Source organism: Hippopotamus amphibius, chromosome X (genome assembly GCF_030028045.1).
Source record: "Hippopotamus amphibius kiboko isolate mHipAmp2 chromosome X, mHipAmp2.hap2, whole genome shotgun sequence".
Lineage (NCBI taxonomy): Eukaryota > Metazoa > Chordata > Mammalia > Artiodactyla > Hippopotamidae > Hippopotamus > Hippopotamus amphibius.
Genome location: NC_080203.1, coordinates 38,215,649 through 38,242,872, shown reverse-complemented (window position 1 = coordinate 38,242,872; position 27,224 = coordinate 38,215,649). Strand labels below are relative to the sequence as shown.

Genomic DNA, 27,224 nt, shown 5'->3' with positions numbered 1-27,224 from the left:
TTAGCATACCATATTTGTTTTTCCCTTTCTGGCTTATAGAATCACTTTGTCTAAAGTGCTCTTTGGGGACGGTTTTGAGCTTATTAACTCATTCGCCTCCCCTCGCCCTCTCAACTTCAAAATCTAGATAACCCTTGAGGGAGAGACCAGTCGTACTCTCGCGTCCTCTAGTGAGACTTTGTCTCCAAAATACCGCGAGACTTGGGAGATCGCGCTCAGACTTTCCCGCGCCGGTGCGGCCCAGAACTCGGCTAACTTCAGGTGAGGAAAATTAGCCCAGCTTTTCAAACTTCTCAAATTTCCAGTCCATTATGCTAGACTCAAACTTTATACAGATTTCTCATTTTCCTCAGTAGAATCCCTCTGCCTTGGTGCGAAACCTCCTCCTCAACTTGTGACCAGAATTAGCAAACGTCTCGGTGAAGCAAAAAAGTCCGTGATTATCCGCTCACTTAGGAAAGACTCTTCACTCTCTGAAATTTTAGTTCATCTTGTCCTTGTTTCCACAGATTGGGGATATCTTTAAGTCCTGTTACTTTTGTAGTTTATCTTTTTTTTGTTTTGTTTTGTTTTGTTTTGTTTTCTAGTTGTGACGGAAGCGTTCACGTCGCATTTGAAAGCGAAGTCCGGTAAAAGTTTAGGCATAACCTTGACCCTCTCATCCATCTCGGCTCTGTTGCAGGTGAGTAGTTTATGAGTGGGCCAGTTCAGTAGGTCAGTGGGAGGGCAGGTAAAATGGACACAACATTCCTGTCACATGATGGCGATTTCTGAGGGGACTGATCTGTCTCTCTCCATCTCTCTGCTTTGGGACTCACAGTCCACTTGGAATTAAGCCAGTTTGCAGGGATTGGAAGTGAAATTAACATCTGAGTTCTATTCCTGCTTAGAATGAGATGCCAGCTCTGGCCTGAATAAGGCAAAATTTCCTCCCATTGGCACCTGAATTTGTGCCCTCTGGCACAGGACTAGGAATCAGACCTGGGCTGACTTCCCATTCTGTATCTTCACTTACCATGTGACAGTGGGTAAGTTACTTAATTTCTCTGTGCCTCTTTAATTTTAGGCAGTGTTTCCATCTGTAACTTCACAGGGTTATCGAGTGGATTCAATGTACTAATATTAAAAAAGAAAGTACCCGAAGTGTAATAGGTCTGCAATAAATGTGAACATTTATTAGGATATTTATGGGCATGTCATCTCATCTGGTATATAGTCTTGAGGCTGGCGATCATGCTTTGGTTACCTTTTGGGGGTGAGTAAAATTTACATACAGTCGGATACACAAATATTGAGTACCATTCAGTGAGTTTTGAAAAGTTCATAATTTTGCATAACTCATCACCTCAGAAAGTTCTCAGTTTCCACTCCCCTAGAGGCGATTGCTGTTTTGACTTTTCCATCATAGATCATTTGGCATTTTCTAGAATTGCATATGAATAGAATCATACAATATGTATTCTTTTGTGGCTGGCTTCTTTCATTAAGTACAGTGTTTCTGATATCCATCCACGTTGTTATCCCTATCAGTAGTGGCTTTCTTTTTATTGCTGGTTATCATCTTGTATGAATATACCACAATTTGTTTATCCATTCTCCTTTTGATTGACATCTGGGCTCTTTCCACATTTTTGGGCTAGTATGCATGAAGTTACTATACCCATTTTTGTAAAAGTCTTTTTGTGAACTTTCATTTCTCTTGGGTAAATACCTCAGAGTGGAATTGCAGGACTGGATAGGTGCTTGCCTAATTTTATAAGAAACTGCCAGGTGTTTTCAAAGAGGTTCTATCATTTTATACTCCCACAAGCGTGTGTGAGAATTCTGGTTGTTCTATATCTTTGTCAACATTTGGTGTTGTCAGTCTTTAATTTTAGGCAGTCTAGTGAGTGTGTTGTATCTCATTGTGATGTTAATTTGCATTTCTCTGATGACTAATTATATTGAATATGTTTTCATGTGCTTATTAGCTAGCTGTTTCTTCCTTCGTCAAATGTTTGTTCAGCTCTGTTGCCCAGTTTTAAATTGGTTTGTCTTTTTATTATTGAGTTGTAGGAGCTCTTTATATATTCTGGTGACAAATTCTTTGCCAAATATGTGTTTTGAGAATGTTTTCTCCCAGTCTGTGCATTGCCTGCTCATTTTATTAACCATGTGTTTTGATGAATTGTTTTATCTTTATAGCCCCTGGTATCCATGCATATTTGAAACTTGATAATATTTACTGAATGAAAGAGTTAAAAGTTGTTCCTCCCTCCCTTCTTCCCTTCCTTTCTTTCTTCAACAACACTTACTGGTTACCTACTATGTGGCAGCCTCTCTTCTATGCCTTGGAGATACAGCAGAAAACAAAACAGAGAACCTTCCTAATCTCATGGAACTTCATTTTAGTCTATATGTATGTGGGGTGGGTTGACAGACAGAAAAACAAATGAATAAATAGGAAAATACGAGGTGATTATGGGTGCTTTAATGTAAAAGTGTGCTGTATGCAAAATGAGAAAGGGATGATTAAGAGGCTTTTTCAGGTTGGAGGGCATGAAATCTGAGGATATGATATTTAAGCTGAGACCAGAATGACAATAAGCTATTTTTTTTCTGGGTGAAAGGATTCTAGGCAGAAGGAACAGCTAATAAAAGGGTCCTTAAGGCGAGTTGGGGCTAGGTACAAACTATTCAAAATACACTTTTAGACAAACAGCTTAGGGTCAGGGGTTGGTTGCTTTGGAATTTATCATAACTGGAATAAGCTGATGCTATGCTCTTACTGTTTCCTAGCACTGCAGTACTTGGCAATTTCTCAACACCCTCCCTGCCCTCCCCACATCCCCAGCTCCTAGGTTCCAAGATGCTTTGAAGTTAGGAATTGTGGATTAGCTAACACAGTGGTCAACAGGGTTAAGGCTCGGTCAGGATTGTTTTTCCCATCAAAGGTGACCAAGAGATAGAAAAATTAAATCAAGGGTTGCATAAATAATAGGTAACTATATTTGTCTTTATAAGATAGCAACATATGAAATGTTCTACCTCTGCATTTTACATTTAGATTGTGTCATATAAAATTCTATAAATACAATATCTATTTGATAAATGGACTAAATTTGTTTCTAAATTTTGGCCAGTTTAGGGAGCGATGGAAGAAAAGATGATGAGAAGGGTTAGTGGAAGATGGAGGTACAGAGAGAATGAAATAGAATGAAACACATAGGTGAATAAATGGAGGTATATTGAGCAAGAGGATTACTAAGAGTCCTAGAGGGAGGTAGAAAAGCTGACAAAAGAAACTGGGTGAGAGGGAAGCCAGAAGTTAAATAGGTTTTGTGCAAGTATGTTCCTATTACCCTCTTGTGCGCTTGGGCTATGGGCATTACAGTAGTTTATTGCTTCCTTTGAAAAATGTGATGGTGCTCTCTTACTACCTTTTAACTTACACCTTACTTTTGTGTCTTTCTTTCTGATGAGCTGATTCATGTTCTACATTAATGCCAAATTCCTTTCATGATATGTTACCATTATTTCCTTCCACTAGATTGCTTTTTCTCTAATCAAAAAGCAGAGATCTTGTGAGTTAATAAGCTGCCATGCATCTAGTACCCATTCTCTCATATTTCAGATGGAAAGTTGCCTCCAACCAAAATCACGCCTTCTGGTTATTATGGTTAGGACTCTTTTCATCAGGGCAAACCCAATGTCTACTGTCAGGATTTTTGGACAAAAAAAAAAAATGTGTGGTTCTGACAGGACTTAAGCTAGGTGAAGATAGTATGTAACTGAGTGGGTCACACCATGCCCTGTGGAAACCGGCAAGCTCCGTGTGAAAATCACAGACCCTCTGGCTGATGATTTGCTGTACTCTAAAAAAGGCCTAAGGAGTACAGGTAGCTGGGGTAAAGCCTGTGGCTTGCTGGGCCCCATTCAGGTCAGAACTGCTAGAAACAGGGCAGAGATAGATTTGGCAGTATCCTAAAAGAGTGAGATGGATGGCTGCTTTGTAATACTCTCCGCTAGAACAAACTGGACTGACGCTGGAGAGAGGAAACCAGCCCAGTTTGCAGGACTGGTAGCTAGAAATTTAACGTATATATATGCCCAAGAAAACAACTGGCCAAAAGCACATAGCTGTACTGATCAACTGTGGAGTGGAGATATATGTTCTAATAAATAGAAAATTACAGACTGTCCTACTGAGGGAAAAACAATATGGCGAAGGGAGATATGAAAAGAAATCAGTGAAAGGAATTTAGCAGTTCATGTGGGACATGTACCAGCTGATCAGAATGGAAAGACAGAATAATGTATTTACAATAAGAGAGGAGACAATCTGACAACTCCCCCCCCCCCCCAACAACAACAACAAAAAACCAAAAACTAACATAGACTCTGCAGTCTTGGCAACTCCAAGTCTCAACTCAGGTCCTTTGTCGGTTCAATTGAAGGTTGCAGATTGGGCATGTGAAACCTCAGGGCATGTGGACATGAATATTCTAGGTAAGCAGAGGAGAAAGAGTGGGGAAAAAAAACCTTCTGAATCAAACAAACGAGTAAGCAATGTGAGCTATGTTGAATTACTAAAAACTTGAAGCCTTTATAAACTCATTTTTAAGGGGAGCGGGGGTGGTAAACCAGACAAATGTGATAGGTACAATATATTGGGCTATTCTCTAGATTTTTAAACAAAAAAATATTACCTTAAAGAAGTATAAACTTAGGAATAGGGTTTGCAGAGCACACCAGACATACAGATGAGAATAGTATGACCATGGCTTTAGACAAATTTGGGAGAAATAGCTGCTAGATATGGAATATTGGCAGTGATAGGAAATGACCAAAGAATTAATTTTAAAACAGAAGTTATACGAAATTAGGGAAAAGACAGAGAAGGTGGGTCTTTCATTTACCATAAATTCCCCAGACTGCAGAGGCAGTGGGAAACTTGAATGAATGAATTATTAAAAACACAGAAAGAATTTACCAGCACCAGATATAAATGGCAGTGAGGCAAAGGTACTAATAAAAACAGGATTAATTGAAAGATTCTGAGTGTATTTTCCTTAATAGAGATGTTCAAGAAAGATAGACAGACTGCCTATGCTCACTTTGTTCTCAAATACCATAAGAAGAGATAAAGACTATGAGAAGTGTAAAGGGGACTATGAGTAGTAGAGCCTCATAAAGCCATCAAAAAAGGAGGAGCGATAGCTAGGGGTACCCTTTCAACCTTATCCTATAGCCTGAAACTTTATGATGGATAAAGGCTCACGGATACTAACTTTATATTTCTCTTTTCTATTATTAGATCTACTTTGCTGTTTTCTCTTGGCTGTGACAATCTGTCTGATGGTCATTGTAATAGCAGTTCACTACCAATACAAACAAGAGTACTATATGTAAATTTGTGGGAGCTTCACCAACTTTATCAAAAAGTACTATAAGACCTCTGGCCTCATTTTGTACTCGATCATCATCATAATCATATCAACAGCCTCATAACTCGACCAAACTAACCACAGAACCATTGCCAGCCCCATAGGATCCATTGTCACCAAAAGCCCATTTACTACAGCTTTTAGTAATATTTTATCTACTGAGGAAAGCATAGAGGCATGGAGCCTGTATCAATCCCTATGGTAGTTGGTAGACTTGCTGATGGTATAGCCCAGTTAACAGGAATAGCTAAAGAGCTTTTACAGGTGATTTCACAAGAACTAGTTCCTCATAAAGAGCAAGATGATGGAGCAGAACAGATAGAAACAGGTGCTGCATCTCCTCCCAGCGAAGATTCACTCCCAGACCTTGCTGATCTCTCAGACTTAGAATCAATACTTACACCAAGAGAAGACGAAGACTTAAACTTCGATATAGATCAAGCTATGTTAGACATAAGTGAATTACATGAAGACATTCTCTCTAATATTAACGATGAGTTAAGAAGTGGATAAGACCTCATTTGCCCCCACCAGCATGTGAGAACTGATCATTTCTCTGTTTCAAATATGTTCTAATTTTTCTGAATGTTAGCAGTGAGTTTTTCCTCTAGTTCTGTAGTGTCATTACTAATCTGTTATAGAACAAGTACTATTTGATTTACTTCTGGCAAAGGCTGGTCTCTTTTCTTCTTTGTATTTATTTAAAAAGCACTGACTTTAGCAATATGGTTCTTTCTTTACCTGTACTTGTTCTCCTGCTAAGATTCCTGGTAATAGAAGCAAACACTAGCAAAGAAAAGAAACTCTTTACCTAACAATAGAGTGAAGACCTGATGAACTCTATCACACCTTGGGACCCAGTTTCACTGTTCTACAATGAGTGGAAAGTAAAAGGGGAATATCCCCCAGGATGGCATTATAGTGAATACATTCACATTAATAGGACAATATTGGGGCACTTCTACTTGAAAAGATATAACTACTTACTAGGCCTTTTGGACAGAATGTGTCAGCCAAAGGATTCTATAGCAGACTTTTGGAAATAATTATAAAAAGCAGCCATCTACCAGATAACAGAACTGTAGAAACGTTTACAGATAACGCTTGCCAGGGAAAAACCTTTGAAAAAGCTGAGGCCAAGAAGTTCCAATGCAGGGCTCTTTCCTCAAATGCTGACCCACATTACAACTACTCTGCAACATTGTTCCTCAAATGGAAATGACAAGTTATACTAAATAATAACAGGAGAGAAGTACTAGTACTAGAAGGGCTAGACAGAGCCCTAACAAGGACTGTTCACCTATGGAAAAGTCAAACACTTATGGCATAGGCTTAGAGATGATGGTCCACAAGTAGAAGTGGATAAAGTACACCTTCTTGGGTATAACTACATTTATAAAGAATCGCTGATAGGCTATAAGGGAAACTGCTGCAACCCTGACATAGAAATTTTAACTCCTGAGAAATGGGAGCAATAATGAATTTAAACAAAATGTGGACTGGTTATAGCCAAAATAATTCTATAGCTACCAGAGGGGGAAAATGCAGTAGTTGGAAAATCCCCATATCAAAAGAGAGAGCGACCAAATACATGTTCAGGAAATTCACTGGTGGTACTAATTGCATGCCCTATAGTACCTTTACTTCTGTTTGGAAGAATAGCTACCCTTCACACAAGCCCATGGACACTACGGTCTTCCTTCCTAGAGAATGGCCTTTGCATCTTACAACATGGGCAGCAACTAAGTAAAGACTAAAAGTGGACCATTAGACAAAGTAGTATATGAAAATTGTGAAGAAATGACATGTAGAAGTCAATGCACATTTGTGGAAACCAGACTGTACCAATTTATTTATTTATGTCCTAAAGTATATTATAGTCAAAGGCATTAAAAAGACTTTTAATACAGACGGCTTCAGAGTTAACCACCATGACAGATGCTGCATCTAATACTAAGTGAGCTCTGCATACACAGATAATTAGCTACCTTTAAAGGTAAATGGGGAAAATTATAGACTATATAACCAGGTCTTATTTGGGTGAGCAGTAGCAGGAGAAACAAGTCAGTTTTGCCACTGAATTTCAGGATAAGTTTATTTAACAAATTTAAGAAAGGCGGCTAATAGCCAAGGCATGGAAGCAAACTAAATGTCCACGGACAGATGAATGAATAAAGAAGATGTGGTGTGTATATACACACACATATATACATATACAAATACTACTCAGCCATAAAAAAGAATGAAATATTGCCATTTGCAGCAACAAGGATGGACCTAGAGATTATCATACTAAGTGAGGTAAGCCAGACAGAGAAAGACAAATATCATATGATACCACTTATATGTGGAATCTAGAAAAAAGAATACAAATGAACTTATTTACAAAACAGAAACAGACTCACAGACATAGGAAACAAACTTATGGTTACCAAAGGGGAAAGAGGGTGGGGGAGGAGGGATAAATTAGGAATTTGGGATTAGCAGATACAAACTACTATATATAAAATTGATAATCAACAAGGTCCTACTGTGTAACACAGAGAACTATATTCAATATCTTGTGATAACCTATAATGAAAAAGAATATATATGTATTACTGAATCACTTTGCTGTATGCCAGAAACTAACACAACATTGTAAATCAACTATACTTCAACAAAAGTTTAAAAAAAGATTACTGTATCAAGAAAAGCTACACAGACTCTTCAAAATTTTTTTAATTGAAATATAGTTGCTCTACAATATTATGTAAGTTGTAGGTATACAATGAAGTAATTCACAATTTTTAAAGGTTATACTCTATTTATAGATATTATAAAATATTGGCTGTATTCACTGTTTGTACATCATATCCTTGTAATTTATTTTATACCCAATAGTTTGTACATCTTACTCTTCTACCCTTATCTTGCCCCTTCCCTCTCCCGTCTCCTCACTGGTAACCACTCTATATCTGTGAGTCTGCTTCTGTTTTTTTGTATTCACTAGTTTGTTGTATTTTTAGACATCATTTGGGAAATCAGAAGAGCTTATGGAGCTACTGAAAAATATTAGTATGAGAAAGTTTCACATTAGACTGCTATGTGGGAAGATTGACAGAGTAGATGAGGATCCAGGAGACTTAGAGGGGTGAACAAAGACACAAAGAAGAGAAATAAAAGTTATATTACAAGCAACTACTGTGGATAATTACAAGCCATGCCAGACAGCAGATTGAGGGACTTTACTGCTGTAATAACTGGACAAACTGAGCCTTGCCCAGGGTAGGTGACTCTTTGCACTATGTCCAAAGTGGTAAATAATAGATGCAGTGCAAAGGAACTATGCCAAATTAACCTAAATAGAACAGTGGGAAAGCAAGAAGTAACCGTTTATCCCAGCATTTCAATAGGAGCAGTTTTATAAGGAAAATTAGTGATTAGAGTTAAATAAGGAAATCTATATATGTAGCAACCAAGAAGATGAATAACAGAGTAACTGGATAAAAGTTAAAAGATAGAATCTATGCTTTAATTAAAGGTTTAGAAACAGTCAGGAAAGATATACACTCTCCACTAGAAATTTGGACTTCAGGAAATTGGGTTATAGTTTTGTGTCAAAATAAAACTCAAGGCATAAACACTTGTGCAAGATCAGGAAACATATCCAAGGAGAGACCATCAATCTGCTATGAATTCTATTTGGTGAGCAATTTAACTGTAAATGGAAAGATCTGGTGCTCCTCAAGTAAGATAGATACTGAAGGGTAGCTATTCTTCCAATTCGAACTCTGGAATATGGACCTTATAACAGTTCCACAACAGATTAGTGTGAACTTGTTAAAACTGTTAGTAGTACTAAGAGAACACAGTCAACCATACTTACTCAAGCAAGTCATCCAAATACATGAAGAGAAATCCGTGAGACCACTCCAGACATTGAAACAAGATAAAGCTTAAACCAGCCTATAAAACAACTAATAGTCAACATGGTCCTTAGGTGTCAAACGGGAAGATGCTACAACCGTGTAATATGTGGAACTATCTAGCATCCTGGCTAGATGGGTTCTTATATGGAAAGATTATACTATAATGGCATCTCAGGATTAGATAAAATATGTTATAATGTTTGCTTTGATTGTGTGATTATATATGTTTACGAATTGTTAAGATGTTACCCTGCCCCAAGCAATGGATGGTTGTATTAAGTATGTTTGCTCTTCTAGAACAGAATTAGAAATAAAGTTAATAGAGATAAGAAATAAGTGTAGAAAGTAAGAAAATACTTAGAAATAAGAGCTAGTAGGGAAGGTATTTTCAGGAGAGAGAGAGAAGAAAAGTAACAAGTTGTCAACAGTTATGCAGCTGTTTATGGTGGGAAACCATGGTATAGAGTTAGTTCCTAAGCACATTTATGAACCAAGCCTTGTTTTGTCATATGCAAATTAGGCAACCCTAAGTTATTAATATTGATAGAAATAATTGGTTAGCAATTGACACAGGTCATGCACTTAAAAGTGCAGTGAGAGGAAGATGGGTTAACTCACTTGGCAGATGACTGATTACCTCTGATTGGAATCCCGCATGTCTCCTCTATTGCATTGCTCTTCTAGTCCCTCATCCAAACTTGCCCTTTTCTGGATCTTCTTGAGAAAAACACCAAAGCCAATTTTTGTATGGCATGGATGGATAGAGAGGGGGATAAGCTCACCGTTCTAACACAAATTTAAGGTGTGAAAACCATGGGAGATAGACTAGTAGATTGCAGTGAATTAGGAAGCATCTAATTCTTCATCCTTGTGTGCTCTGGCCAGATGTGTGGGAAGTTGTGACTACATAAGTTGCATTTTTTTTTAAATTTTAAATTATTTTTTGTTGCATTCTTATGTATGATGATTACTGCCAGTTATTAGATTATAATTGAATATAGTCCTTATTAGCTATTGAGCCATACCATTTTATTGTTATGTGTTTTAGCAGATTTTAACTAATAAACTTTCATTCACAAATCAAAGAACTTGTGGTCATCTTAAATTACCTGGTAGTGAATTTGGAGGCTGCCAAATCAGCATAAAGGAACCCCGCTCAACAGAAGGTGGAATATACTCAGAGAAAGTATTGTATCAGGAGTCTAAAATTCTTCTGGCTTTGTCAGATAGATAGTCCTGAACACATCTCTGAAATATAGTCCTTTCTTGTTTGTAAAATGATAGTTATAATACCTTTTTTGCCTACCTTCAATGGTAATAAGAAACACATAAAGTGATATAGTTTTCAAAGCCTTTGGTTGATATATCTGACAATGGGAAAGAACAGAGGAAATCAGAACTTTTTAGGAATAGCTGAAAAATGTCTATATGAAAATACTTGAAAGTCTACGTGACATGTAAAGATTATCTACTAGTTTTACACTTGTTTTCTAAGAGATTAGAGCTTCCTTATTTTACTTGATGTCAGACTTATAGTTGGAATCAGTTTTTGTTTCATTCTTTTGAGTTTTTTTTTTTTTTTTGCAGCAAGTTAAATTCTTCTTGAGAGTCTACTCAGTTCTGCTAGGAATAGTAATGAGGAAAAAACAACAATGAAAAAGCAGCCTTTCAAGAAATAGTGAATTTTATTCCATTTAAGGCTAAGATTTTGTTCTGAGGAAGTTATGTAACTCTGTACATTATTAACCCACCATTATCAAACTAGATTTATTTTTTACATCAAAGCTGACTATTGTGTTTTGCATTGACAGCCATATCTTAATAGACTAGAGGTATTTAGCCATTTCCTCTAGGGTATACTTATTTTTTTTCAAGGACCCTATCCCTTAAAACTTGTTTTTCTTCTGAATATATAATCCTTAGCTCACAAACCAACCAACCAACCAAAAAACTGCTCCCCCCTCAAAAGAAAAAATAACCTCTAGTCCCTGAAGTTATTTGGGAGTTATTTGTATCGACAGATACAACTATGCATTGGTCTCAAGTGTCACATCTCTTCAGAGTAATAAAGAGTCTTTGAAGGTGATCTCCACTTATACCTCTGAAGAATGAAACTGCATTTTAGCAGGGTAAGGAAAACAACTGAACTCTACCCCTTGCCACAATTTCATCTTAAAGACCCTAGTAAAATGCTGAAAGCATCTCAAGAGGTATTTTTTAGTTTAACACAAGTATTCATGTAAAGTAGACTAGGGAGTCACAGTTAGAAAACACAACTTCAGTATTTCAGATTCCTTTAATCAAAGATGCCATTAACAAAATCTGTTGTTGAAAACACATAAATAAACATGTCTCTAGATGATAAATTCTGGCAATACTGATCATTTTAAAATAGTTTTATTCTTACTTAAACTTGGGGGAACATTGGCCTTTCTTGAAACCATTATCTTCTAAATTTTTTAATATTGGCAACTCCTAACTTCCAGTTTTGGAAAATCAGTTGTGTTGCATCTCATTTTACAGAGAACAATATTTTCTGTATTTTTTAAATAAAGCTTTTTAGCTCAAGGTTTAAGAGACAGAGACAGATTGTCTGAAACTTTTGATGTGAGCAGGCTTATCTTTGGGTACTTTTACTTGATGAAGGAGTCTCTAATGCTCCTCCCTTACATTACCTCCACCTGTTGAGAAAATTTCCATTTGTACTGAGAATTTCTGCCCCGATGGAATCACAGCAAGCTTTGAAAGAAGACTGAACAGGGTGTCAGCAGGCTTGACACTAGAAAGTGGAGAAGTGGTGTATCTGCTTTTCCCTGCTCTGAGTATAGACACAGAGAAGTAACCTCCCTATTCTTGAAGATAGACCCCCATGGTCCAGCTGGAATCAAGCATGGAATCAAATATGAAAAAGAAGACAAAATTTCTCTTCTAGCTTAGTTGTCCCGTTGCCATCTAGAGGTTGTTTCTCCTTTGACTAATTCTGGTCCTGGGAGATAATCTTGTCTAGCTTTCTTCAGGGCTTAAAGGTCATCTTGAAAAGCTGGGCTTTAAAAAAATGTCTCCAATTTGTTTAGGGGCTTGTAACATGCAACCCTCAAATTGAATGTGTTCCACCAGACCCTGGAGTGTGAATCACTTAAGATGTGAATATATTTTTCTTCTTGATGTGTAAGCACACATAAACTATATGCCTTCAAGGAATCTGAGGAATTTTATCTAACATAGAAAAGCTGAGTTCATTTGCTATAGGTATAATAGAAGGATAAAGTTAGTTTTCATTTATTTGTGTCCATAACATTCTACATAAGGAGTTTGTATGATGAAAACTGATGATCAAGTGTATTATACAATGTGATAAGTTATCGAGATCATGACTTTTTTTATGCTTGTGGCCTTAAGCACTGTATGTATGTTTCACTTTTTTAATGGCTAGATTATGGATATTTATTGAACAAACTTATCAGTCTTCTTCCTTAGATCAAGAGCTTCTGAGAATGAAGTGCTCACAGATACCTGAATTATTAAAACCTCAGTAGCTCACAGGACTGTGTTTCTTATTCAAACACACTAAACTTGAATTTACAAACACACCCCCAAAACAAGGACATTGCTGAGTATTCAGTCTTAAACTTGACATGTGGATTTGAATAGAGAAAATCAGAGACTATACTCATTTGAGACTCAGTGGAACCACAGATTTAAAAAAAACCTGTAATTCACAGGTTGGGAAGGATTATAGAGTTCTTTAGTGGAAATGAAGTTACAATTCAGAAGATATTTATAGATTTTGATGAGTATAAATCATGTTTTACATTCTGGAAGCAGTGCCTTTAGAGTGCAAAGCATAAGATATATCTGAATTCTCAAACCTGCCCTGCTAATTAGTGTGGCTTAGTTTGAATAGAAACTAAACCAAAATTTATCTATGGCCATTGTTAAGATAACTCAGGAAATGTGGAGCTAAATATATAAATTCTAAAATCATTCTGAAATCTCTTGCCATGGGACTAAACTTTGGCCCTATTTGAGTTTATGTGACTCTGTGAGGGTATATTCTTTTTTATGAAATCATTGACATTGAAGTTGACAGCCACTCATTATCCTTGCTGCATTTGCTGCAGACCTGGAGTTGGAGTTTGATGTAGTCTGACTGAAACAGTTCAACCTATCAAATTCCAGAGTTCTCATTGATTTGGTTCACAATGATGAGTGAGTACCACCAGACTTAAAATTGTTGATCTCTGCATAAATACAGTGCTTTTTGGATTGCCTTTGTATTACTGCTGAATATCCATAATTTTAATAGCCAAAAGATGCTACTTTGGCAGTGTTATGGATTGAAAATAATATGGTCTGCAAAATATGAAACTCTGTGTGGGCTCACCATTGAAAGAAAAAGCAGACACCCCAAAACTTGTCCATCTTCAAAAAATGACTCATACTGGTCATGACTGCACGACAACATGAATGCACTTAATGGCACTGTATATTTTAAAAATGGCTAAAATGGAAAATTTTGTGTTATGTATATTTTACCGCAATAAAACAAACGATTCTCTCCACTTTAATGTAAACAGGAAATAGACCCTGAGACCAGTTTTGGCATCTCTGATGTTTAATTGAGAGAGCAAAAGGAAATATAACCCTTTGCCACATTCAGGTTGATATAATGATAGATGAGAAATATATTGTATTAACATGTAGAAACATGGAGATATTCTGTAGTAACAGTAATAAGATAAATTATGAAATAAGGGACATGGGGGACGAAGTTTTAGAAAAGTAAAAGGGCTAAAACATGAGGGAAAAACGATGAGAAGGTTAATGAGGGCTAGAGGGCAGTGAATGTAGAACCCAAGGGTGATTCCATGGTCATATGCTAAGCAGATCCCCAGGAGAGTGAGGAAGTCGTCACAATGGTTTCCAAATGGAGCAGAAACTAAAACTGGCAAATGAAGATTATAGGAGCTGAAGGGATGAAGTGATAAAGTAATTGGGAAATGATCTACCAATACAAAGTTGATGAAATATTGTTATGAAACTTTGAAAATAAACACTTTGTCAATTTTCAGGGGGATGAGGGCCTGCAATTATAAAGTTTATCTGCTACCTAGTGAGGTAAGGAATGCAAACTTAAGTTATATTCTGCAATATCCGTTTTTAACACTTCTATTCCCATTAACCATTTTGTCATCTGGAAGCAATTCGTATTCTAAACATACTTGTGATTTTTTTTCTTACAGTATTGTAACAATTTATGTAAAGTGAAAAACACACTGAAATTGTAATGTACATCATTAATGGAAATACACACGTATATAAAAGTGAAGAAAAGTCAATTAGACCTTATAGCAGACAACTTAACACAACTACTACTACACAACAACAGTGGGGCGGCAAGAGGGAGGGAGGGGTAAAGGAGGGCCTGGTCATTGCTGTATCTATTACCTACAATTTTAGCACACAGAATCAGATCATATACCCTGGGTCCCCTGTGTGTAACAATAAAAATGAATAAGAATGGCAGCTAATATTTATTGAATATTGAATATATGCTATTTATTGAATACCAAATATATGCTAAATCTTGTGCCATGCATGAGCATATTACCTGTTTTATTTTAAACTTTATATTTCTCTAGGGAGGTAAGTACTCCTATTATCCCTATCTTTCAGAAGAGAAAAGTGAGGTTGAATAACTTCAGTCTTAATGAAATTACTTAAAGCAAATAGTTGCAAAAACAGGATAAGGAGACTCAGCGGAGGGTCTATCCATATACTGTCTCCCCCAGTGCAGCCCTTAAATCTCCATGTTGCTCTTTTGTCATATTTTATCCCCTTGAACGTTGCCCCGGTACTCATTTCTGCCTTATTTCAGAGGGATAGTATTTTTTTTTTGTCTGAGAGAAAGGGACCAGAGGAGCACACATATGATCTACTGCAGAGCCTGGAACCATGAAAGGTTGGCACTGCTGGTTGCCCTTCATACAGTAAGCACTTCTCAGTACAACTCATTTGAATCTGACTCTAGGTAGCACTGGAAGAGAGATGGGAATGGACATTAAAGTACATTTATTTTCATAATAGCCCCATGAAATGGAGGAACTATTGTCATCTCCATTTTATGAGAAAACTTAATGTCCTGAAATTTGAGAGACTTTCTTCAGGCCAAACAGCTGAAGGCCATTCCATCCGCATTTGCTCTGGCTCCAAAGTCCTTGCTCTTTCTACCATGCTTCCTCCTTAAAGAGCTAAATGAGGCCTGCTAGAAGATTCCCCAAAATTGTTTGATAAGATGGCATAGAACAGCACCAGCTAGATTGTAAACATGGCCAGCCTGGAAAGCAAAACCTCTCCTGCTGTGATCTGCTTGACCTGACCTCCCTCAAAGAGGTGAACCCTAACAGTTTGGAAGTCATACCATCTCAGATGGTGCTCAGCCTTCTGCAGAACCACACACCCTGAGTGTGACTCCATCTTTCAAATGTACGTCTCAGCTTTCAAATGTACGTCTCTTGTCGAGGGGCTGCCAAGGACTTAGTTCTGTCAACAGCTACCAGCATCAAGACAGCGAGCCCTTTGTGATCACTATTGTCATGGGCCCAGTATACAGGGTAGGACCCTTTCTATGCATTCTCAGAAGTTCTTCCTCAGAGCCCTTATGTTAGTTTTGTAATTATATGTTCACTAATGTGATCATTTACTTACCGTCCAGCACTAGCTTGTAAGCTCCATGAAGGCATGGTTGTGCTTATTTTCTGTATCCCAAACCCCTAGAACAGTGCTGAATAAGCCTTTGTTGAATGAATGAATATTTTCCCATCATAGAGTCAGATTTTCTCCTACTTATCTGGTTGTATGTGCCTTGGATAAATATGGGCCTCACTGTTTTTGAAGCCTGTCTAACCATTTGTTTGGTGGAGAGCTAAGTAGTAGGAAAATGCTGATTCTTGCTCTCCTGCTCTGGACTCTGGAGGGCTTAAGCTTCCCCGAAAGCAGAGACGAGTTCAGCTTACCTCTTTCTGATGGTATTTGATGGCCACCTTCAGCTTGGCCAGGTCATGGTACTTTTGAGGGTCAAGCTCTTCACTGTGGTCATCTCGATGGTTGAGGATGATCTCCAGTTCCCGGGAGCTCCGAGCCTGGTCCAGTAGGTCTTTGGCAAAGAGCTTGCACTGCTGGGAGAGCTCCTCATACTCAGCCTTGAACTCATTTTCCACCTTGCTGAGCTCCTTGAGCTCCCAGCCCAGGCGGAAGGCAGTTAGGATGGGGTCCTCGCTTGATAAGGCGATGAGTGAGGGGCTTGCCAGGGCTTTATAGATGTTTAGCCGGGAGCGGGAGTGGCGCAGGCTGTCTACCTCTGAACTGGACACACACTCCACACAGTTGCAGCGGATCTGGTGGGGCCGGGGGATAGTGACCCGTTTTTGGACGAGCAATTTGATGATTTCGTAGTTGTTGGTGTGAGCAGCAAGCATGATGGGAGTAATGTCCGGTGTGAACTCAGAGAACTGGGTGTCCATCATCAGAGTGGGCACCTAGGTACAAGAAGATGCAGAAGACGTAAAAGGGGAGGATTAAGGCTTGGGGCATAAGCCCATCAAGTGTTAATGTTTCAGGAACTGGGGTTACCAATTTTTTGGTCAGTTCTTCTCCTTATCAGAATAGCTAGTTGTGACATGCCTATTGTATGCCAGACATACATCACTTTACATCCATTTACTCATTTAATCCCCACAACAACCTTGTGAGGTAAATATCCTCCCCAAATGAAGAAGCTGAGGCACACAGCATGTAAAGAACATACCTACGGTTATTCAGCTTTAGGTACAGAGCCAAGATTCAAACTCAGATAATATGACTCTGGAGCTTGGCTATTAAATTATGCCAGTTCTGTCTGAGGCACAATAGGGGGCGGTACAGAGAAGTAAAGGGCATTTTCCCTGGAACTTGGTTGGCTATATCAGACTTACATACATTGGTAAGTAGGAGTATGTGTTCAGTTCCAAATGAGCAGGAGAGACTACAGAAATATTTGTTTGAAAGGCTAAAGACAACCAGTAATCTTAAAGGCCATGCCACTAAATCAAGCCCTGGGGCTGAAGAGAAGACATCCCCAAATTGTGACACTGACTTTGTAACTTCAGGGGACCAAAGACCAAGGCCAGACCGTGTTCCTCCAACTTCCTGTAGATCCTAGCAAGGTAGAGAGAAACTGTTATTGTCAGGGAGAATTACTCTGTAACTGAGGACCTCTAGGCTTGAGGGATGGATTACCAATAGCAAAAAGACCTCGGATAAAACTGATATGTCCATAATGTGGTGCTTGGTGTAAATAGCAACTATACGTGAAAGGTATGGGGTTCTTTGGGTATTCAGGAGCATATACTTCTGAGTGAGTGTGCAGATTCTGACCAATGAATTGATCAAAAAATCTTTCGACTTTAAAATGTGAATTTTGGGACATGCTACACCCAACAGAAGAGTCTCAGTGTGATAGAATCTAGAGCTAGACAATGAGGAGGACTGGAATAGTCCGAGGAGGCTTCATAGATGTGGAGCTGAGGCTTCAAAGCATGGATAAAATTCCAGGAGATTATGAAATATTGATCTTAATGCATTTTTAAAAAAAGCTCCAAATACTCAGTTTAACGGTGGAGAACAGAACATGGATGATGGAGGTTCTCACAGAACAAATACTGTTTTAATTGCTAGTTTCTTTTTACTCTTAAAAAAATTGTTTTGAAAACCCAAAGTTGCTGGAAAACTGACAAAAGGATGAGTTACAATTTTCATCATCTTTGCCTCCTTCCCACCTTAGATGAGGGATTCCCAAACAGGGAACTGGCCAGAAAACAGGGAGTGGGAGAAAGGTGGAGGAGAAGAAGGTGGAGAAGTTTGCAAGAAATGTTTCCTTCACAGGGTGGTTGCATCAGCCTCTGAATAGTTGAGAGTTGGCTGCACATTGGTCATCAATTGCTTGGATGGAGCTGCAAGTAAACATTGTTAAACATTTTGAGGGAGCAGCTACAAACAAGACAGCAGGAAGTGAGCAACTGGCTCATAAAGTAAATTGGACACAGGAAAGAATAATCTCAGAAATTAACATAAGCCTTCAGGCTAAGGAAGAAGTAAGTCTGAGTGGGCCTGGTAATGAACATAAACACAAAAACCACCATAAAGCCTACAGTTGGGAGAGATGGCAAGTGAACAATGTATCATAGTCTGCCTGGGAAGAAAGGAGTTCAGATCAGAATCTGCCCCTCCTCGGTGGGCAGGGGCATTTCTTAATCTCTATATTGATCTAGATGCAGGAGGTGGGGGGTGGAGGGAGGATGGCTTGCAGCACAGAATCCCCTGGGTTAGATTGGAGGTATGTATCTGCTCCCTACCATGATGTTCTTCCTGTCCACTCCCTCTACCCACTCCCTTGCTCTCTCTTTTCTTACTCTTTTTCTTTCTTCTCTATGTCAATGCTGACAGACCTGGCCAAGACACACAATGCGCAGTCCCATTTGTGTCATGGAGCTGAAAGGTTGCTTTCTATGCCTAGAGTAGGACATGCTTTCCAGAGCCATCTGATTCTGTTGTCTTTGACTTGGTGCTCAACAAGGAGCCTCTGATTCTCCATTTGTCTTTCTGGATACATGACACCAGAGAGTAAAGCTTTTCAAAAGAAACTGGTCTGCAGTGACCAACCATGTCCTCCTACCAAGACTGCCTTTTTCTCCTCCAGTCAGCCTTATCATTCACAGATTGCCACACCCACCTCATTCATTGTTCTCTGTAAGTATATCCTTGCGGCATCCCCTGTGTGGATCCCCACTTCTCTGCTAGTGAAGGGCCACTGTAAGCCCCTGACTTCTTCCATTGATCTTCCCCTTAACTCCATCCCATCCCTACTGACCACCCAGATGTTGTGGGCACTAGATTACATCCAAGATGTCACTCTTCTGATGCAGGCTTATATTAGTCTCTAATTATTTCATATATGTATTTCTTGCTTCCTCAATAAGGTTGTGAGCTCTCTGAAGGCAGAGCAGTTGTAGTCTGCTCTTCTTTCCCCCATAACATCTAGCACAGTGCTAGACACACAGCAGGCACTCAGCTAAGAGGAATTGTTTTTTATATTCAAATTAAGATGCTGACTCTTGTTTACAAGCCTGGATCCCACAATTGCAGTCAGTGTGAGCTACTGTCCTTGGGTCTTTCCTTTCCATGTCTAGCTTAGAAGGTAGGCATTCTAAGACTCTCGGGAAGGTTAACAAGCGGGCTCCATAGGGAATAGCCTGAGGTCGCAAAAACCCAGGACAGTCCCTGCTTGTCATTTCCACAATGCTATTGCTCCAAGATGGAGACTCTGACCCAAAGACTACATATTTGTACTCCTCTTCCCCACTCTGCTTCTCCTCATCCTGCTGTTCTTCCCTTCTGAGACTGTGCAGGGACCAGGGACTATCATCAGGACAGCCATGGTAAAGAAAGAGGCTATAATTAGGGTCAGAGGTTTCTGATAATTATCAGGATTTTGTAATATGGTCTACAACAGGGGCCAAACAGATAACAGGTAACAGAAATAAAAGCTAAGTGTGGGTACATATGCATTATTTGGATGAGTAAATGGTAGGAGCTGGTGAGCTATGGAGCACATAGCCTCTCAAAGGGGGCATTTGCTGCTGAGCTCTTTGTTGTGATAAAATTGCTGTTATACACATGAATGAGGGCCCAATGTGGTAATCTTTCAAGAGAAGTCAGAAATAAGGATTTGGAGACAGAATTTCTTGAAGTCTTCAATGTTGGCTCAAAAAAGTTAAAGATAATGTGTACGCCAAACAAAATATATATATATGAGACAATTTAGGCTTGAGTGAGCCAGTGTGTGACCTTTGAACTAGCACAGAAGTTGCTAGGAGGAATGGGAGAGGAAGCTGGACATTTAGGGATGGGTCAGATCATAAAAGACCTCATATGCCATGAGAAGGAACTTAATGTGATCTGTTGGCCATAGGGAGGCACTGAAGAATTTTAATCAGGAGAGTAGTGTGGTTGAACAAATGTTTTACAAAGATCAGTTTGGCCAAAGTATGGGGAATTGGCAGTGGTATATGTGCTGATAAATGTTTAACAAACAACTTTCCAGTAAAACATTTTGATTTGTAGTGTTTGCCAATTTCTGTGGTGTAAATACTCTCACTGTGGCCAATTTCAAGCTACCAATATGACATCCTGGAACACAGAGTTGGGGAGAGATGCACACAACCAGTTCTCACCAGCTGGTGTAAGCCAGCTCCAGCACACCATTGGATGAGTTTCAGAAAGATAAGACTAGTTAAAAGATATCAATAGTCCAGGTGAAAAGATGGCATGATCTTAAACTAGACAATGATTCTAGAGATAGAAAAGAACAGATTTAAGACATTCTTTGGATGTGTCAGGTAGTAGTATTACAGGGAGAAGAAATCAAGGATGTCATGTTTCTGCATTGCATGCCTGATTAATCAATCAGGTGTCACCACTGGAGATAGTGAATACAGGAGGAAGCAGGTTTAGGGTTTAAAGAAAGATCAATTTTAGATATGTTGATTTTGAAGTACCTATTGTGAGAGTAGCAGGAAATTATATACCTCTATCATGAATGTTGAAGGAAAAAGGTCAGGGCTGGAAGTGTATCAATAGATGCGACAGTCTTCAGCCTATAATAGTAGTTGAAACCAAGACAGTGTATGGGGTCAGCCTCTGCCCACCTTGGCTCCCCCACAGCCTGTTGATCTACCCCCAAGGACTCAGCCCTATCCCAGTTTCCAGAGCAACCAAGGCTTGAGGTAGGAAGTACCCAAGTGACCAAACTCAGCCTCCTCCATTCCAAATTCCAATCTTTAAGGCTTTGCATTAGGGTACTTTCCCCTTTTGGATAGTTTCTGAATTCCAGCTTCTTTCCTACCTGTGCCCTAGTTCATACAACAAGATTTCTCCCTGAATCGCTAGCCTTGAGTTTCTGTTCACATAACTGGCCTAATAGCTAAAGACTAGTATATTTTCTGGATTACCCGTGCCTTTGATTATCTTTGAGGTATTTAACAACTCTGCAAATTGTAATGAAAATATTTCTTGCTTGGCAAAATGCAATTGACTTGTGCATCTATATGTAAATTTATTTGCATCTATGTAAATTTCTTCCAGCATTCCTGATGGTGGCCTATATTAGGGGTTAGCAAACTCTTTCAGTAAAAGGCTAGATGGTAAATATGTTAGGCTTTGTGGACCTTACAGCTCTGCCACTGTAGCAAGAAAGCAGCCAAAGGCAATATGCAAATGAATGAGTGTGACTGTATTCCATAAAATCTATTCACAAAAACAGGTGACAGGCTGGATTTGGTTTGCAGGCCATGTTTGCAGACTTCTAGCCTCCTGGTCTCCTCACTAATTAATGAGTTATATAAAATCTTAGACATGTGTCCACTTGTGTTAATTTTAAATTTGTATGAGGATCATGATTTAACTTTTTTATTTTTAAATTATCCTTTAACAGCCATTTTGTGTTCAGATTGAGGTCAGGTGGAAAATTGAATTTTATTCTTTTCTTATCAAGTTTTTCCTTCGCTTTGAACTCCAAAATTATACCGAATGATCTTGAGCTTCCCATTAAAAATCATGTTTTTTAAAAGGTAAAAAAGGGTGGAGGTTGAGGGAGAAAAGGGAAGGAAATCAACACACCAAGAAATTAGATTCGGTTCATATTATCTACAACTGTACTTCTAAAGAAACCTGGTGCATGAACTGACTTGATTGAATTTTAAAATTTGCAATGATATGGGCTTAGGGCACAGCCACTAAAGAAGTTACATTGCCTGCCTCTCCCTGAGGCTTTGCATTCAGGCCTAATGAGTTTGCTCCTGGATCTGCCCTAGGTCTCCCTGTTGAAAAGCTGGCATTATATTCTAGGATCCTTCTGGATTAATGAGCATGGGACAGAGTCGCTCGGCTCAGAGCTCATCACATAAAACACTTGCAGTACAGTGAACACTGAGTGAAAGCCAGCTTCTTCATATTTTCAGCTAAATTCCATTGCCAGAGGACACAACAGAGGAACAGATGATGCTGTACTTTACCCACTCCCAGGACTGGCTAGGGCTTTTGCAAGGTTATTGTTCTCAAGGGGCCCAAATGATACATTCATTTCCATTAACCTAATCACTGGACACAATCTGCTAATTGGAAATTTTCTGAACCCTGTTGTTACCAGCTTTAGGCAGGCACCCTTGCTGGAGTTTATCACAGGCTTCTGAAATTAAACCCCCCATTTGTAATTAATGGGCAGACCCTTATCAGGAGCCACCTCATTCATACCCACAATGCCGTCTGGTCATAGGCTGAACCTCTCGGATTGGCACTTCCTCACACAGCTAGCCTGATAGCATCACATTGGAAATGAATCTCCTATCTTGTGCCAACATTGAATGAAATTGCAATACCTCTTTTCCACCTACTGGGTCTCCTCTTCCCCACCCTAAGATGCCAGATAAAAATCAATCTTTTTCAGCAGTCCAAGGGACTGTTGGAAATGAATTTCATTTCTCTGTATTACTCAGAAATGAAGAACACTAGCGTCTAATCACGTCACATTACCAGCTGTCCACTCTGCTGTACCTACAAGGTCAGTTAGCTAGTAGCGGTGATGCATGAGCTACTTTGAAACAGCCATTGGCATCAGATGGGAAATAATTCGTTTCCCAGACTCTGGTAAAAACAGAACCATTATAGTCAGAATTTGTTGGATCATCTCAGCTGATTTCAAGGTCAAAGTGTATATAATTTAGATTGGAAGACTCAAATGGACAAAATTTATTTGGAGATAGTGTCACAGAACACACCTGAAGTTTTTTGAAAAAGTCAGTATTTATATGTAAAAATAAATAATGTATGTAACAGTGGCCAGCATTAGCCTGATTAGCAGGGGTAAACATAATACTAATGGCTACTGGTTATTGAGCACTTTCCATATGCTAGGCACCATGCTGGAGTATCTTATTTAGTCCTCACCATGGCTCTGTACTATAGGCATAATAATTATCCTCATTTTACACCTGAGGAGACTCAGCCATAGAGAGGCTAAATGTCTTATCCAAGGTCATGTAGCTAGAAAGTGGGGTGACCAGAACTTGAAGTTTGGCTCCCAGGCAGTTTGGCTCCAAAGCCTGTACCGTTAACCACTATACTACTTCAACCCCAACCAGCAAAAGACCAACCATTTGATTTATTACATCAATAAACAAATCTACAGGCCAACATTGAATATTCAGACATATCAAACTGTAGGTTTTATTGGATATTAATTAACCTCATCAAGTAATGTTCTACCTTAAACCCAGATAAATATTATATAGTATTGCTCAAGGTTTAGGAGCCCACAAAGCCATTCTTGATTTCTCCTCAGATGGGGGCTCTTAATTTTTCATAAGACAGGAGCTAAATCTATGGAAAAATAATACATAGCTAACTCCCTAGGTTGTGAGAGTTTATAATTTCAGAGTTCTAGTTGTAGGAAACCTGAAAAGGCATCTTTCTCAAATCTAGATAGTCACAAAGAATTAAATGAACCATTCCATACATTTTCTTTTGCAAAATATTGGTTATAATGAATGGTGGGGCCATCAACTCCAAAAGTAAGGTGAGTGTTTGGATGGTTATTAGAAATAATGGAAGAGGTAAAAGAAACCAAGGTAGGAATCGGATATGTTATGGGTAGCTTTTAGGGACCCAACCCTCTCTGAAGGCTTCCTCTGTGCTCTTAAGATACGACGTTTCCCAGGAAATTGTGAAAATGATGCAGTGAGTTGAAAAACAAGTAAACCAGAGGATATGGGTTATTACAGAGATGGGAAAAATGTCAGAAGTAAAGGTCTGGTCATTGTGTCTCCAGGGCTGCACAGAGGAATGGAGCCCCAATGTGCCAATGTGAATGTAGTTAGCTTTGCCGGTAGCCCTCTGGTGGAGCTTGAAACATATAGCTGTTTAGGAAAGTCAGTGTTCTTGATTCATTTTTTTATAGGTCATCATGTAATTTTTAAATTAAATTTCTCCTGTAGATTGCTTTACTGGAAAGAGGATGCTGCCAAGCTGATTTAGAGTTGTCCATGTCATTGGTTATCACGTGACTAGTGGGAGTTCGATAAAGATTTCCGGAAAGGTCTGAGAACCCAGGCGCAGAAACCTTGGTGATCCAACCAGGGCAAGGGACCATGTGAGGGCTAGGGTAACCAGATTGACATCAAATATATCGCAGGATTCAATACAAATAAAGGTCGATTATTGGATACTTTCTCCAGTGGGTAACAATCTTGATAGGAGTACATTTACCAGCAACATAAAGTCAGAATGAACAAAAGAGGGTCTTTCATGCAAAAAGAGGAGTTGGGAACCTCAATTTTGTTTTAAGTAGCTCATAGCCATACAATTGAAAAGTATGTTCATTGCCATAAATTGAAAATTGGTAGGCATCACCAAGAGTCCTGGTTTAGGCCTAGAAGAGCTTGAGTGATAAAAATTAAGCTCAGTTGGTTCTCAGTCTCTGTGAAGAAAAGTTATAAAATGGTAATTCTCAACATTATTCTCAAAAGTTGTGTGGGATAAGCCTGGGTAAGGAAGATGACCTAAAGTCAGCTAGTGGTAGGTAAGAGACCTTTTAGAAAGGTATAAAGAAAACCGGAAATCTAGAAGCAGAATTCATGTTAAATAATGTCAAGAGTACTCCCTTTGCCAATCATGATTTTCATTTCATGCTCCAAACACATGCCAAATGATGTTTTATTTTAAAGTTGCTCAGTTCACATGCAGGCATCGGACTGAAGGGTTGTGTGATTGGAGGATGAGGCTTGAGAGAGGAGATTGTATCATATTCGTGAAGCAATTACTGAGCCCCACTCTCATGCTTCTCTCAGTTATCCACACCTGAGGCAAGCCAGGCAACTGGCACCAGCCTCCAGAAGTAGAATACTGCTGCTCCACAGCTATTTAAAATGTGGGCATATTCCCTGAGGAGGGAGGAAGTTAATTTTTCTTTACATGACTATCTTTGATCTTTTCAGCAAAGGAAACCTTATAAGGTCATCAGCTGTCTTCCATTTTCCAAGTCTCCAGATAGAGGTAAAGTATGTATCTGCAGTGTTGAATTTTGCATATGTGGCCTTGCTGATTGCCAAAAACATCTCTAGACATTGCCAAATGGTCCCCCTGGGGTGCAAAATTGCCTGCAGTGTAGAACCATCAAAGTAGACTATAATGGTTACATGGCAACAAGGCAAGGGCTCAGGCATAGCTACCAAAATACAAGATTCCGAGGAGACTAGGAGCTTCGCTGACTAGATACTGAAGTGCTGAGCTGCTGGCCTCCGGTTCTGAGACTCTCTGTGACTAGGAACAGGATTAGTCCCAGAGCCTGTACTAGAAGAGTCACCCTATGGGAAGGAAGGGTCTTTATCTGGGGGTAGTGGCACTGAAGGGCTACAGTGGCAGGAAACTGGGCAGGTCTTTATGGAGATGACCTTTCCATGGCATGGTGCTGTGATTCTACTATCTTCAGCCCCACTGAAAAGGAGTCAAGGCACGTGCATCTCATGGAAGTAACAGAGTTACGTCCTTTGGTTATCATCAGAATGCAACTCCATGAGTTACGGATGTTTTGGGAAAACATGAAACAAACCTACAATGAACACTCATGGCAGGAAACATGTTTTATTGGTTGCTACTGCTGGAGGCACCTTGGGAGAATTTTTGTATTTAGGTTCTTTCTTCTCGAACTCTCTACCAGGAATTTCTGAGAGGCTTCTCTCAGAAACACCCATGCAACAAGGAGCCCTTTGCTCTGCAGCAGGGCTTGGCTAGAGTTGGGAAGCCTTTGAAAAAAGAAGCTTGAGCCTGGACAATGCCAAGAAGCTTAAGCTCAGCTAGCACAGACATCTCAGCAGGACTCTTCCTTTTTTATCAGAAAAACGTCATAATGAGAAGTTGATTTTTTGGTATTCAAAGGCCAGGATTAAATCCCTGGGTCATAACAATAAATGGGGGCATATTTAAAAAAGAATACGTAACTTTTGATTGACAAGAAAAGTAGCTTAAATCATTTTGTAACTGAACCTGTGCCTATCATGTGGACAAAATCAATTGCAAGTTTTTTCTAAACACAGTCTTTAACAAAGTTTACTAATATCCTTCTAATGTAGTGAATTTACTCATTTATTTTCCCTCTATTACATTTCGAGAGGAAAAAACTAAAGAAAACTGCCCCCCTCATAATTTCTCCCTCTTTCAGACATTACTTTTAATTGTATTGCTTTGAACTGGCGGCTGCATTGTCAATTGTGCCTTCTCAAGCGGAATGCCTTTTGTTCTTGGCAGAACAGACCAAGTGTTAAAGAAAAGGAGTAGGAGCTTAGTTGCCTCTGGTTGGAGATGGAAGAAGGGAGAGCTACTTTGGGTTTCTAATCCTACTGCTACTGCCTCTTGCCTCTTCCAGTATGCTCACAGGCTAAGAGTGTGGGCTGCTATCTTCCCTCGAGAATAGTAAGCTATGTGCTGCTCACTGCTGAATTAGGAAAACATCAGCTGTCTTGTTCTTATTTCCCTGAAGTCAAACATGCCCCAAATCTGAAACTTGGAAAGGCAGAGATATTTTCAATGTAAAATGACCTTTCAATCACTTGCAAAACATTTCCCTCTCTTTGAAAGACACGTGTAACCAGATACCTTAGTGCTTCAATGAAGTCTTTTACTCTGTAGCACCTTTTCAGGAATGCAGGCCAAGGCTAATGGAAAGGAGGCCTTAGAAGGGACAGGGTTCCAAATTAAATTCACTACTGCTTAATTTTCTCCTTCATATTCAGTCAACAGA

The 27,224-nt window shown here is 39.1% G+C and overlaps 2 protein-coding genes across 2 annotated transcripts in view; one reads left to right on the top strand and one right to left on the bottom strand.

Annotated features, from left to right (window-relative positions):
* The window catches only part of TRPC5 (transient receptor potential cation channel subfamily C member 5), a 129,414-nt gene that overhangs the window by 83,440 nt on the left and 18,750 nt on the right, over positions 1-27,224 (bottom strand). Inside the window, exon 2 of the mRNA XM_057718472.1 lies at positions 16,354-16,875. Within this exon, the coding sequence (XP_057574455.1) occupies positions 16,354-16,875 (522 nt within the window). The remainder of the gene's footprint in view (positions 1-16,353; positions 16,876-27,224) is intronic.
* On the top strand, positions 5,604-5,939 carry TRPC5OS (TRPC5 opposite strand). Its single transcript, XM_057718839.1, has one exon. The coding sequence runs from the start codon at positions 5,604-5,606 to the stop codon at positions 5,937-5,939; it is 336 nt and encodes a 111-aa protein (XP_057574822.1).

Coding starts and splice junctions, on each gene's coding strand:
- TRPC5OS (XM_057718839.1), top strand. CDS start 5,604: ATGGAGCCTGTATCAATCCCTATGGTAGTTGGTAGACTTGCTGATGGT.